At 39.0% G+C, this 13877-nt stretch overlaps 1 protein-coding gene across 1 annotated transcript; it reads right to left on the bottom strand.

The window, feature by feature from the left end:
- Positions 1–5256: 5256 nt before the first annotated feature.
- Positions 5257–12435, bottom strand: NDUFAF4 (NADH:ubiquinone oxidoreductase complex assembly factor 4). The gene is made up of 3 exons (XM_003258356.3): positions 12207–12435; positions 11283–11386; positions 5257–5636 (listed from the first exon to the last, which is right to left on the bottom strand). Exons 1-3 carry the CDS (start codon positions 12340–12342, stop codon positions 5349–5351), a joined length of 528 nt encoding a protein of 175 aa, XP_003258404.1. The 5' UTR covers positions 12343–12435; the 3' UTR covers positions 5257–5348.
- Between the last annotated feature and the right edge of the window lie 1442 nt (positions 12436–13877).

The raw sequence follows: 13877 nt of genomic DNA on the forward strand, positions 1-13877 counted from the left end.
TGTTGTTTCAAGGCTTTACAATCTCTTAAATTGGGTCTTTAAAAAATATTCTGTCTTACCTTTTATTATTCCTCCAGAAATATCAGGGTTGGTGATGAAAGAAAAAGATGCAACAAAAGAACAATTTAAGAAGAGACAAGGTACTCTTTTCCTTTGGTGGTGTTGCAGGATTTCTGAGATATTTGTAAAGCAAAATATAATAAATCAGTCTCTCTCTCTGTCCCCCTTTCTTTCTACAAGACGCATTTTAAATGGCCTTTCCTCATTTCTATGTTCCTTATCTGAGGCCATAGCATCAGTTCTGAGTCAGCACCAGAAGAAGGACTGATATAGAAATGATTGAATAATGAATGGATAATGGCCTAAGGAGCGATAAGTAAAGTCAATCAGAGTTGAATACTCTATGACTCTATGCAAGGATTTCCCTACACCTAAAAATAATGTGAATAATAAATAGGAGCTCATTTGTATCGTTTCTTACAAAGGCAATTAAAAAACAGCATCTGTTTCTATACTCACCAAACCACATAAAGACATGGCAAATCATAAGGCCATATACTGAAAACAATTAAAAGTAAAAAAGTAAAATTTAAATATTACACAAAAACATACTGGTATGTTACACATAAACATACAAATCGCCTGGTTGTGTAACAGGATCATTGAAAAATGAAAGGAAATTAAAACCAATTCTAAAATACATGTAGTAATTATTATATAGCTCAATTAAAGTATTAGGTGATTTGTGTTATGCTTACCCTGAAATGCAGGAAGACATTCAGAGACAACTTTGGCTATGATATTCCCCATACAAAATGCTATAAAGCAGACACACATGGCAAAATTGCTCAAATATCATTAGCTCTAAATGGAATTTTTACTACCAAACACATATTAATCAATATTCATTCTTCTGGAAATAAAAAAGGTCCAAGGCTTATTTTAGAAATTGATCTATTTTTCCTCAGTGGCCCCTTCTATTTCCATATGTGGATGTCAATAATCCTATATATAAATTATTACTTTGCTTGCATTTGAACCATAAGCAGAGTTGATTGTCAGTCAGGTAACTTTTCTGTTTAAGAATTAGATAACCTTTCCATGTTGTTCACTTTTTTAAAAAAAATAGAGACAGGGTCTCACTATGTTATCCAGGCTTGTCTTGATCATCTGAGCTCAAGTGACACACCCGTCTCACTTCCTAAAGTGCTGGGATTACAGGTGTGAGGCACCACTCCTGGCCCCAATATGTTGTTCACTAAAAAAGGCAAAGGTAAAATAATATGAATAGTATGTACTTATTTATTTATTTGAACCATTTTATTAAGGTATGATTCACATGTAAAAAGTTGTACATATTTAATGTATTTACATCTCAGTGAATTTGGGGATAAATATATACCTGTGAAACCATCACCATTATCAAGGCCATAAACATAGCCATCATCTCCAAAAAAAAAAAAAGAATTAGATAACCTTTCCAAAGGTTATTATCTCTCATGTAACTGAGGAATTTTCCCGCTCATCAACTGTACTGTTATCCATTTCATCTCAGGGATTACTTCTCAATTCCCAGGTACTGGCTTATCCCATTTTAACTAAATCCTTATTCCCAAATTATTCATCTTTACAATGACTTCCTTGTTACCTTTTTCCTCGCAGGAAGCAGAGAAGGAAGCAATTTTGATGTTACCTACTATATATTTTACAATATCAATACACTGAAAAATACAGAACTCCAGCTCTGCTCAGGATTCTACTTTTCTAACTAGTGAGCCTCTCTTCTACAATTCTATTCACAAGTGCTCCCAAGATTTAGTTTTATTGTTGGGGCACTGACAGTGGAAAAAAAAAAAAAAAGGTATGGGAGTACCTGGAATTCGTGACCCAAATGCTCTGAATTTAAAGCATAGGGATTTATACCTAATACATAGGGATTTTTACATAGGGATTTATACCTAATAAGTGCTTCTGATTTTCACCATTCCTTCTAATAAGTAATCCAGTCCTATTACTCCTGAAGCAGAAGAAACAGAGCATCCACGCTAAAAAACAAAAAACAAAAAAAATACATTCCTTCTCTCAAAGTGTTTCATAGATTGGTCTTTGTCCAGACAAAATACAGTAGTTATCAAACAATGAGTGATGACTATTTGAAGTGCATAAAACCATTTTAATCCTTTATACTTGTTCTTTTCTTGTATATTTTCAACTTGTACCCAACAGGCTATCTTTAAGCACAGCCCCAATTCAGGGTGCTTTGAGCCCTTCAGTTCAATCCCTCCAAGTATGGGTATTAGAAGCCTCCTCACACCAAATGCTCAGGGCCCCACTCTCCTTTTCTTGAGATTATGGGTGTTTTGAGGGCATTGAGTAAATACAGAAGACGGGATGTCCATGCACAAGTATTTGGGGACGAAGCAAAGCCCTCCGGCACAGACAGGAATCATTCCTGAGTGATGGTGAGATGCTAAACATTGGCAAGTTGGAGCTAAGACAGTTACATCCAGCTCGGAGGTGGCCTTTAAGTCCTCCAACAGTGCCTCTTGCAGTTAGGATTATCAAACCTCCTAATTTGTCCAGGACATTCCGGTTTATGCCTATTGTTCCTATTATCGTGTCCCTTTTCAAGTGTCTTAGTTTGGGCAAAAAATTATGTGGTCATCCTATTTATTTATGGTAGAGTTTTCCCAAATCCACCCACTTTTCTGCAGAAGGCTTCTCCCTTCTTGAGAGCTTTTCCTCTATCAGCTCCCTGGATCCTGGCTTTCCTGTCCAGCCTATTAACCTCCTTCCTTCCTCTCCTCACCCTATCCCCAAATCTTTGAATCTCCTGAAATTCTTTCCTTCTCCTATCATCTGGAAAGCTTCCTTTCTTCAAACTCCTTCAAGGCCACCCTTCTGTCTATTCTCTGATCCTTATCTTCTTTCACAATAAACTTTAGACCAGAGAGTGCTATTTCACCTGGACAGGTGATCAACAATTTGGAACATGCTGGTGGCACTGGTCATAGATATTTTTTAAACACCCGTGATCCAGAATCCATGAACCCAGGCGTCTCCCAGACTTACACCAGCCTCTCATAGCAGACATCTGTATTTTCCCAGAATTCTACAGGTGATTCTCATATACAGTGAGCATTGAGTAGTCCTGCCCTCGTATTTCCCAGGCACTTTGCATGACATCTCATTAATTCTCATAATCTTACAAAGGCAACATAGTGTATCAGTTGGAAGCACAAGGTTCTGAAAATAACCTAACAGGACTAAATCCAGGCTTCAACACTTACTAAGTAATCTTTGAAGTTACTGAAGCTCTCTGTGCTTCTAAAATATGGCTACTTATCCTTGTACCTATGGTAAGTATTAAGCAAGTTAATACATGTAAAGCACTTCAATCAGACCGTAGTAATTACTTTTAAAATGTTAGATGGCATGGCTAGTGGTGATTCTGAGATCTAAACTAACGTTTTCTGAATCTAAGTTCCATGCACTTTCTGACATCACTGCTACCAAGTGCTCTCCTATATATAATAAAAGGCAGTATAGTAGGACTGATGAATGGTATGGGAAGAAGTTATTTTATCATGTGACACCACATAACAGATGCCTAACCACACAATGTAGATATGAATAGAGAAGATGGCTCAGAAGAGTGTACTAGTATTTGTGATTCAGCTAGTGACCATTATAATAAAAAGAATAAAGTTTTTATTTAGTTTTAAAATGCATTTTATATTGAGTAGTTATTTCATGTTTTCTTAAAACAATTATTGTATTGAACTAAAAATAAACTAGGTAGTTTGTTCACATAACAAATCTACATTCAAAGACATGCTTACAAATTTTCCACTTAGTCCATTTTTCTGTTCTCAGCATTACTACAAATGCCTCATTCCGTCATCACGTTGAATTGTTCAACATCCTCTATACCATTTCCAGAGGCATCTCTGGGAAGTAGTGATGCCTGTCTTCCCTCGGAAGCACTAATAACCCTAATATACCCACAATTCACATCTTTTCCCTTCTTTGAGGTTTGCTACTTTTTGGCAAGACAGAAAAAACACATTACTAGGATTTGAAAAACTAAATTCTGGGCCTGGTTAGGTCATAAACTACAGAACCATAGGTCATATATTCTCTCCAGGCACTTGTTTCTCCACCGCAAAAAATAATTCCTATTTGCTTGGTCCTTTGTAGCCCTTTACTATTTATCTTCATGATAACCCTTACATTTAAGGTGGCATTATGCTCATTTTATAGAAGAAATTCAATCTCGAAGAAGATACAGTCTCCCAAAGAACCCACAAGTAGTAATATATTAGGCAGAGCTAAACTCACACACTCTCACTCAAGATCCTAGTATTGGTACATGCTATGCTAATTAAATTTGCTAAAATGGATGAAGCGGCAATTTCTCAGGTTCCTTCCAATGATCTGTTCTCTGCTTCTACTTGCTATTTTTCTCTCTTCTCTAAACTAGCATTAACATCCGAAACTATATGTAATCACCAAATTTCATTTACCATGGTTTTTTAATTATTCTTTAAATTTTTCTCTATTTTCACGTTAAATCCAGAGAAATGTTACTTTTTTGAAAGTTTCTACTGCTGCTTGCCTCTCTGAAGGCCATGGGACTTACCTATTTGTCAAAGCAGAAATTCCCATGGGACTTCCCTATCTGTCAAAGCAGAAATTCCCAACATTTTGTAAACACCACTAATTACTTTTTATAACTGTAAAGACAATTATTCCATACTTAAAACCAATTCAAAATAAAATAAATCCTCAATACTTCTTATTCCCTGAAGTAGTAATTTTAATTAGATTCTATTGATTCGTTTTCTCCTGTGTGCCTTTATTTGGGAAATACTGTTAGTCTACCCTGCTATCGAGTCTCTTTCCCTAACAAGAAAATGTCAGTCTTAAGGGTCAGGAAAGCTTTTACTTTCACTATCACATATGAAGAATGAACTAAATACCTAACTTGGAAAGTAAAACTCAGTTGAGGGATTCAGGACATTTCCCAAGGGGTAATATGACCAATTTAAAAGTTGGTGTATGTGCCTAAAATAACAAATTAACTCTTTCACCATAATAAAGGTACAGATGTGCTGATTAGTCATGCTGACATGCACTTACGAAATATGCCTAAACCTAATTAAAATAAAACAAAATATTTTCTATGGCAATCTTGAAAAGTCAGGGAGCTCAATAAATATTAAGAGTATGCCTTTACAATAAGAGCATTAAATATTTGGTAATTAACATAATTTAATATGCAAAAAATGAGAAAATATACAGGAGGAGGGATGAGGAGTACACACAGGAAATTTTTGTGATTTTCTTCATTTTGATTGTATTGCTTTCTTGTCTTCAGGAGGGAAGATTTCGACTTCAAAAGTAACAAAATATTTAAGAAGAGAATTCACATCTTTCTGTTCTAACTGGTATTCTTGCACTATTTTCTCAGCAGTCCAGGTTTCTGGAAAAAGCTTATGATTATTGAGAAGTGTCAATGCTTCTGTAATGGAAATTTTGCCTTTGGGAATGCTCTTAATATTTATCATATCAAAGTGATGGTCTTTCGGCAATCTGAATTCCTGTGGCTCTTGACATGTTTCAGCAGCTTTTACCTAGTATCAAAAAAAAAAGGGTTTAGGATGAGAGAAAAGATTTGACATCTACTTTCATACTTCTCAAATCTACACTATTCCTCTTCAAATAACAACTAATATGGTTTGGATCTGTGTCCCCACCCAAATCTCATGTCACCAAATTGTAATCCCCAAAGTTGGACGTAGGGCATGGTGGAAAGTGACTAGATCATGGGAGTGGATTTCCCCCTTTGGTGCTGTTCTTGCGATAAGAGTTCTCGCCAGATATGGTTGTTTAAAACCGTGTAGCACCTCCCCTACACCCCGCTTCTTCTTGCTCTGGCAATATAAGCTGTGCCTGCTTCCCATTCCACCATGATTCTAAGTTTCCTGAGGCCTCCCCAGAAGCAGAAGCTGCTATCCTTCCTGTATCGCCTGCAGAATCGTGAGCCAATTAAACATCTTTTCTTTATAAACTACCCAGTCTCATGTATTTCTTTACATCAGTGCAAGAATGGACTAACACAAATTCTATACATGATTTTCCAAACTTCATTTTCTTATTATAATGAGCCATAGTTTAATAGTACTTTTGCCACATTGCCTTTTCTTTTTTTTGAGATGGAGTCTCGCTCTGTCGCCCAGGCTGGAGTGCAGTGGCGCAATCTCGGCTCACTGCAAGCTCCGCCTCCCGGGTTCACGCCATTCTCCTGCCTCAGCCTGTCCGAGTAGCTGGGACTACAGGCGCCCGCCACCACACCCGGCTAATTTTTTGTATTTTTAGTAGAGATGGGGTTTCATCGTGGTCTCGATCTCCTGACCTCGTGATCCACCCGCCTCGGCCTCCCAAAGTGCTGGGATGACAAGCGTGAGCCACCACGCCTGGCCTGCCTTTTCATAACTATAGCTCTATCGTTAAGAAATGTAGGTAGCTCTAGAAAATAATAATCAAATGTATACCACCCACTCACCACATTATTTCATGTGTTTTAAAAGAACAACGAAAATAATTGATTAAAAACTGCACCTGTTTTAAAAGGACAGGATTCTGATGCCACCCTAACAGCTGGCTTGATAACATCTATTCTGTTTCCCACCTTTGTATTTCATACTCAGTACTCCCAAACACCTTGAATGAATTGAAATATTGCTAGTGATCTTGTCTCCCCTGAAAAAATAAACTAATGCCTCCAATACACTCCAGTATAAATAAAACATCCTATGCACACCCATCCTTCCATCTATCTGTCCCATCCCAGCTTAATCCCAGCGTGTGTGCTCTGCATTCCATTCTTGTTTCCTAGCTATGCCTGTCATTCTTTCTTTTCTTTTCCTTTTTTTACTGCACCGTGCCTACTGCTGCTTTTTGGTCAAATATAGAAATGCTATAGTTACTATCTTTTTTAACATGCCCACCAAACCCAAAACCAACACCTCTTTTATGACCAGTTTCCTTCTCTTCGGGTAATGTTTAAAAGAAATAATGCTTGCTATCTCTAATGACTGCCTAGTTGCTTAATTCAGAGGACACTTTTTAGACCTCATTTGAACTCACTATAGTATCTCACTACATCTGACACTGCTGACCACTCCAATGTACCTATAACTATCTTCCCCCTTGGTTTCCATGCTGCCCTCTCAGTTTTCCATCGGTTTTTTCAGTGGGTCCTTCGGGGGTTTTTTCATGGACACTTTTCCTTTTGCTTACCCTTAAATGTCAGTGTGTGACATTTAAGAGTGCCCAGGCCTTCTTCTCACTCTACACATTCTTCCAAAGTAATCCCACACACTCCTCTGACTTCCATTACTGCCTACAAGTTAATTACTTCCAAAGCTGTGATCGTAAACCAAGACCTTTTCTTGATTTCCCAACCCAAATGCTTAATAGGTATCTCCACTTAGATGACCTACATGCTCCTCAAATTCAATACTATCTGAAACTAAACCTATCACCAGTTCTACTCCCATATCTTCAATCTCAATGACCAACACTACCCATCTCTCATGCCAAAAATGAGATTATACCTGCACCTCCCTCTCCTTCACTCATTACACCAATCAATGACCAAATCCTGTTGATACTGCATCATATATCTCTCTCAAACTCACTCACTTCTCCCCCGTACTGCTAAATCACCCTAGTCCAAGCCAATGTCTCTTGCAGAAATGACTGCAAATACCTCCTATTTGATCTCTTCTAATAAGATAAAATGCACTTTGTTCCCCCACCAGGCTACTTTCAAATCTAACATCACTTTTTGACCATTAACTCTTTAATGACTTCCCATTATCTTCAGAATAAAACAAAACCCCTTAGCAAGAAAAATAAGGGCCTTTACGATATGACCCCTATCACTCTCCATCCCAACTCACTTCTCCCAAATTCACACTTCACATTTTCCCATAACTGCAGTGAACTCTAACCATTCTTCAAAGGCATCACACACTCTTGTATCTTTATATTGCAAACTAGGCCTGAAACACTCTTCTCAATTTCTTCACTTTGCAAATCTCGAAGCTTCTCTCATTTTCCTATTCCCAGGTAAGGTAGATCTTCCTTCCACTCCAAGCACATCTGTATTCAGATTTCCTTTCTAATTAATAGTAAATACTAAAATTAATAATTATTTGACACAAAAAAAACCTAAGAAGATTCAAAATCCTCTCGACTGAAAAAAAAAAAAAAACCCTTAGGAAATTAAAAATAGAAGAAAATGTCCCAAACGTGATATAAGTATTTTTTAATCGAAAATAAGTATCATTCTATTATAATTAATGCTGAAACATTTGAGACATCCTGTGAAAGGAACAGATGAGAATGCCTACTTTCACTGGCATGTTAATGTATACAACACAATAAAAGAATGAAGTATAAATACTAGAAACAGAAGTTTTTAATTCTACATAGATATATCTTTAGAAAAGAGAAATCAACTGAAAACCTAACAGAAATAATAACCTAGCAATGTGGATAGCTACACTATAAAAACCATCCACTTTCTGATATATAGTAGTACCTGGCTTTATCTACAGTTACCTGAAGTCAACCACAGACCAAAAATATTAAATGAAAAACTCCAGAAGTAAACAATCCATAAGGTTCAAACTGCAAACCATTCTGAGCAGCATAATGAATTCTTACACTATCCATTCCATCCTGTCTAGGATGTGAATCCTCCCTTTGTCCAGTGTATCCACACTGTACAGGCTACCTGCCTGTTAAGTCACTTAGTAGCCATTCTGATTATCAGACTGTGTGGCATCACTGTTCTTGTGTCCAAGTAACCCTTACTTTACCAAGAATAGCCCCAAAGCACAAGATTAGTGATGCTGGCAACTCAGTTATGCCAAAGAGAAGCCATAAAGTGCTTCCTTCAAGTGAAAAGGTTAAAAGTTATTGACTTAATGAAGAAAAAAAATCACATGGTGAGAGTGCTAACATGGATAATAAGAATGAATCTTCTAACGCTGAAATTATTGTAATTGTTCCATTTTATTAGTTGTTAATTAAACTTTATCATAGTATATACTTACAGGAAAAAGCAGTATATATAGGGTTCAGTACTACGCTCAGTTTCAGGCATCTACTGAGGGTCTTGGAACCTAGCTGCTGCTAAGGGAAGACTACTGTAGTAGCAATAAACAGTTTAAAGTGAAACAAGCTCCCATCACAGTAACAACATTCCCTTTACCCCTCAAGGACTTAATAATTAAAATGTTAATTCTCCTCAAATTAATCCATAAATTCCCATTCAATTATACTCAAAATCCAAATAGGACTTATTAAAGAACCTGACAATTTCATCCTCAAATTCATCTGGAAAAATATTAATGTGTGAAGAGACAAGAAACCTTTTAAAAGAATAAGAGAAGACTGTAAGAAATATCAACACACATTATAAAGCTCTATTAATTAAAACTATGGTTCTAGTGTAAAAATAGAAAAATAAGTAAAACTGATGAGTCCATAAATAGACCCATATGTGTATCTAGAGATGCATTTTAAGTGAAGAAAGGTCTGGGCTATTCAACAAATTATATTTACACAACTAGCCATCTGTTTGAAAAGAGGTTCAACTGATCTATTCCACACATCAAAAACCACGTTTAATGTCAGATAAAGATTTTAATATAAAATGTAGTTATAAAACTACTAGAAGAAAATACAGAATAGTTTATATGACGGTAGAGTGGGCCCAGTATTCCTTTATCACAAAAGGCAAAAAGACTGAAATATTTGACAGAATTTTGAATAAATATGTTAAAAAGTCAGACAACAAATAAATTATTTGCCATATGAAAGGCACAGTATCAGTGATGTCTAGAGGCATCACAACTATGAACTGCCCGAAGGAAAAAAAGGGACACAGAACATAAACAAAAGGCAATTCTAGTTTTCATTATCACTCTCCCTAACGAATCTATTTAGACTTTTCCTAATGTCCCCGGGAAATTTTAATATCACTATATACATATCTCTTTATGCATTATATGTATAACTGAGTCTTATACATACAAAGCATTAATTTTTTTTTGCTCCCAAGAGTGAATTTTCAGATGCATAATTAAGTAACATGAGAGAAAGAATACTTGGGGAGTATTACTCAACACTTATTTTAAAATGACATAAGAACATAGACATTAACCCTATACTTTTTTCATGTGAGCATTTCGTGATAACTGGACCCTATAATTGCTACGTGCAGTGATTTACAAATCTTGTTTTATTTCTCCTCTGTAGTGAAAATTATATTAATCGTTCTATCTGTGCAAATATCCAGAGAGAGAGGGACAGTACCAGAATATTTTAGAATGAAAAAAAAAAATCTGGAAGTTGTTGGCACTTCCTTGGCCTTTAATCAAACTTTTACCCCTAACTAGAATCTTCCTGCCCCCAAAAACTCATCTGGTTAACTCCAATTGATCCCTCCTCAGGCCTAAGCATAACTATCACTTCCTCAGAAACTATCTCTGATCCTCCCATTTCAAAGAGGTCCCTCCAATATACTCAACAGTGCACGTACTTTTCCCATAATTACCGTCACATTGTTGCTCATTTGTTTAATTGTCTGTGTCCTTCACAACATCATAGGCCCTGTGAGAATAAGGACTAGTTTTGTTCATCACTATATACAAAGCACTTGTGCCCAGGACTTACATAATACAGCATATGGATTTACACATAGGTTCCCATTCCCAATATATTCTTTGATCCTTCTAATTTTAAATACCCTATCAGAATACATCCTTAAAAAGACAAACAGAACACCCCACAAAATCCAACAACACTACTTACTAAAGGAGTCTTTGAGATTAGAACATACCTCAATCCACAGAAGAATGAGAAAATAATATTAAAGCTCTGCTTTTGTCACTCAAATGACAACCACTGGAAGTAATGCCTTACCAAATCCTACAAATTCTGAAATACTATAAAATAATTCACACAGTTGCCCGTATCAATACTTCCACAAGTTATTTTAGAATTCTGGTAAATATCCAGTGAACCAAGGCATTAAGTGTCTTGCTGTCTTAGACCACTGTGCTGAAACTTTGCCAAGGCGCGTAGATTAGTCACAACACACACTTGCAGAGCACTCTTTTAACGACTTGCCACACTTAATTATTTTCCTAAAGCCCCAAAATAAGTAAATTGTGTATTCACTTAATCAAACACACATTTACCTGCAAGGAAGACACAGGATCTTTGGAATCAACATACACATCTTTTAGAAACGACAGCAGCTTGTCATCTTTACGAGCAATCTCTCCTTTAACTTCTGGATAGACTAAGGAAAGGAAAAAAAGTCACAATATTAAAATCAAGGAAAATTTCCTGTAATATCCTAAACGCTTAACACAAACACTTTCTTTTTTTTTCTTTTCTTTTTTGAGTCAGAGTCTCGCTCTGTCGCCCAGGCTGGAGTGCAGTCCCGCGATCTCGGCTCCCTGCAACCTCCGCCTCCCGGGTTCGAGAGATTCTCCCACCGCAGCCTCCCGACAAGCTGAGACTACAGGCGCGCGCCACCACGCCCGGCTAATTTTTGTATTTTTTGTAGAGACGGGGTTTTGCCATGTTGGCCAGGCTGGTCTCGAACTCCTGACCTCAGGTGATCTGCCCGCCTCGGCCTCCCAAAGTGCTGAGATTACAGGCTTGAGCTACCACGCCCGGCCTAACCACTTTAATTTTTAAAAAAATAAACATAATCATTTGGACTGTTAGGAAAATAAATGGAAATCAAAATTCCAGGTCAGGCTCGGCGTCCATCGTCCAGTGAAGACCCCTAGAGAAAGCTCTGTGACCCTCTCGGATTTTTATTCCCTGTATCAAGTCTGTGACAGCAGTCGGCTAGGGCCGGGTTAGCCGCAGCACTGGCCGCTGCCTCCGGGACTCGGAAGTAGGCGGGGCCGCAGACCTCACCGCGGGCGCGGAGGACAGTCTCAATGTCACCGGCCAAATGGCTCCCCCTTCCAACGCTCCGCCGACCCCAGCGGCTGCGGCCGAGCAGGCTGACGCCGATCCCTCGGCCTCCGAACCCACACAAGGCACAGCCAGGCAGCACAGGGAATCCGCGCCCCCGCGCCCCGAAACGCCCTCGCACCACTCACGACTAATCTGCTCTCGCAGGAGGCTGTTGGTAGAGGGGTGTCTGGGAGCGACAGAGGGCTTCATCTTGCTGATTTCCCGTTCCGCTCGGTTCTCTAGGTTGAAATTCCTGATACCGCGAATCACTAGGGCTCCCATCTCCTCATAACATTATGCCCTCAGGTTCAGGCCGCACGTGGGAACACCAGCGCAGGAAACCTCCGGGACGCCCGGAGCATGCGCACAAGTGAGAGGAAGCCCCGCCGCGGGCGCTTAAATGCGTGCCCGTCGCCCCCTAGCGGTCGGGAGGCCACACACCGCTTCTCTGCCCAGGGCATTTAAAAGGGAGCCCCTATCTTCGGAGCGAGTGACGGCTCCCACTGGGGCCGCTTCCGGCAGGAGGTGGCGGGGCTTAAGTTCCCAGACCCACGGTTGCACTTAATCCTGGAACTCCGAGGGAGTCACGGGGGAAGCTCTGCAAAGTTCTGTGCCGGGCCCTACCCCAGACTTTCTCATTTAATTCTTGTGGAGTGAGGCCTAGCATTGGATAAGACCTTCCACGTGATTCCAAAGTTTCAGTGAAGGGTTGAAAATCAAAGTAGTAACGAAGTTGACCTTGAAGTTGTTTCACAGGGCAATGCCACCAAAGAGCTAGCCGATAAAAATGGAACTTACTGAACCAGGGTCAAACTGGGCTCTCAAGTTGCCCTTTCCTGCTTTTGTGAAAGGAAAATAATGAAAGGATGTTCGTTGTCGATGAGTATTTGTTCTCAGCTGCTCTCATTTAAATGCCTCTTATTTTCCTGTCCCTACGCCTGATGCATTTTTCAAGCCACTGTATTCTCTTTTTCCATTATTTTTTACATCCCGTTCTCATTTGACCTAATGGTATCGATTTTAGTTATACTTTCCCTTATCTTATTTTTGCTACTAATTTTCATGCGTGTCCGTGTGAAGAGACCACCAAACAGGCTTTGTGTGAGCAGCCTGGCTGTTTATTTCACCTGGGTGCAGGCGGGCTGAGTCCTAAAAGAGAGTCAGCGAAGGGAGATAAGAGTGGGGCCGTTTTATAGGATTTGGGTAGATAAAGGAAAATTACAGTCAAAGGGGAGTTGTTCTCTGGCGGGCAGAGTAGGGGTCGCAAGGTGCTCAGTGGGGGAGCTTTTTGAGCCAGGATGAGCCAGGAAAAGGACTTTCACAAGGTAATGTCATCACTTAAGGCAAGGACCAGCCATTTTCACTTTTGTGGTGGAATATCTTTAGTTATGGCAAGGACCGGCCATTTTCACTTTTGTGGTGAAATATCTTCAGTTATGGCAAGGACCGGCCATTTACACTTCTTTTGGGTGGAATGTCATCAGTTAAGGCGGGGCGGGGCATATGCACTTCTTTTGTGATTCTTCAGTTACTTCAGGCCATCTGGGCGTATACGTGCAAGTCACAGGGGATGCGATGGCTTGGCTTGGGCTCAGAGGCCTGACACTAATTTACTTCTCCATGCTACTAAATGCTGAGTCATTCCTTCTCCTATTTCTCTTCTCTCTTGCCTTCATTCTTTTTAAGCCTCTGTGTAATTTAATGAAAGGAACAGCCAATAAGACGTCAGAAAACACACACACACACACACACACACACACACAAAACGAGTGTTACATTCACCTTCTCTCTGTCTCTCTCCATTTCCTGAATGGGTT

The sequence above is a fragment of the Nomascus leucogenys genome, chromosome 3 (genome assembly GCF_006542625.1).
Source record: "Nomascus leucogenys isolate Asia chromosome 3, Asia_NLE_v1, whole genome shotgun sequence".
NCBI lineage: Eukaryota > Metazoa > Chordata > Mammalia > Primates > Hylobatidae > Nomascus > Nomascus leucogenys.

What these genes read in the sequence shown, in the direction of transcription:
- NDUFAF4 (XM_003258356.3), bottom strand. Translation starts at nt 12,342, where the DNA reads ATGGGAGCCCTAGTGATTCGCGGTATCAGGAATTTCAACCTAGAGAAC. An exon ending in CCTGCGAGAGCAGATTAGTC is followed by an intron (nt 11,387 to 12,206) that starts GTGAGTGGTGCG and finishes TCCTTTCCTTAG; the next exon opens with TCTATCCAGAAGTTAAAGGA. An exon ending in ATCCTGTGTCTTCCTTGCAG is followed by an intron (nt 5,637 to 11,282) that starts GTAAATGTGTGT and finishes TTTTGATACTAG; the next exon opens with GTAAAAGCTGCTGAAACATG.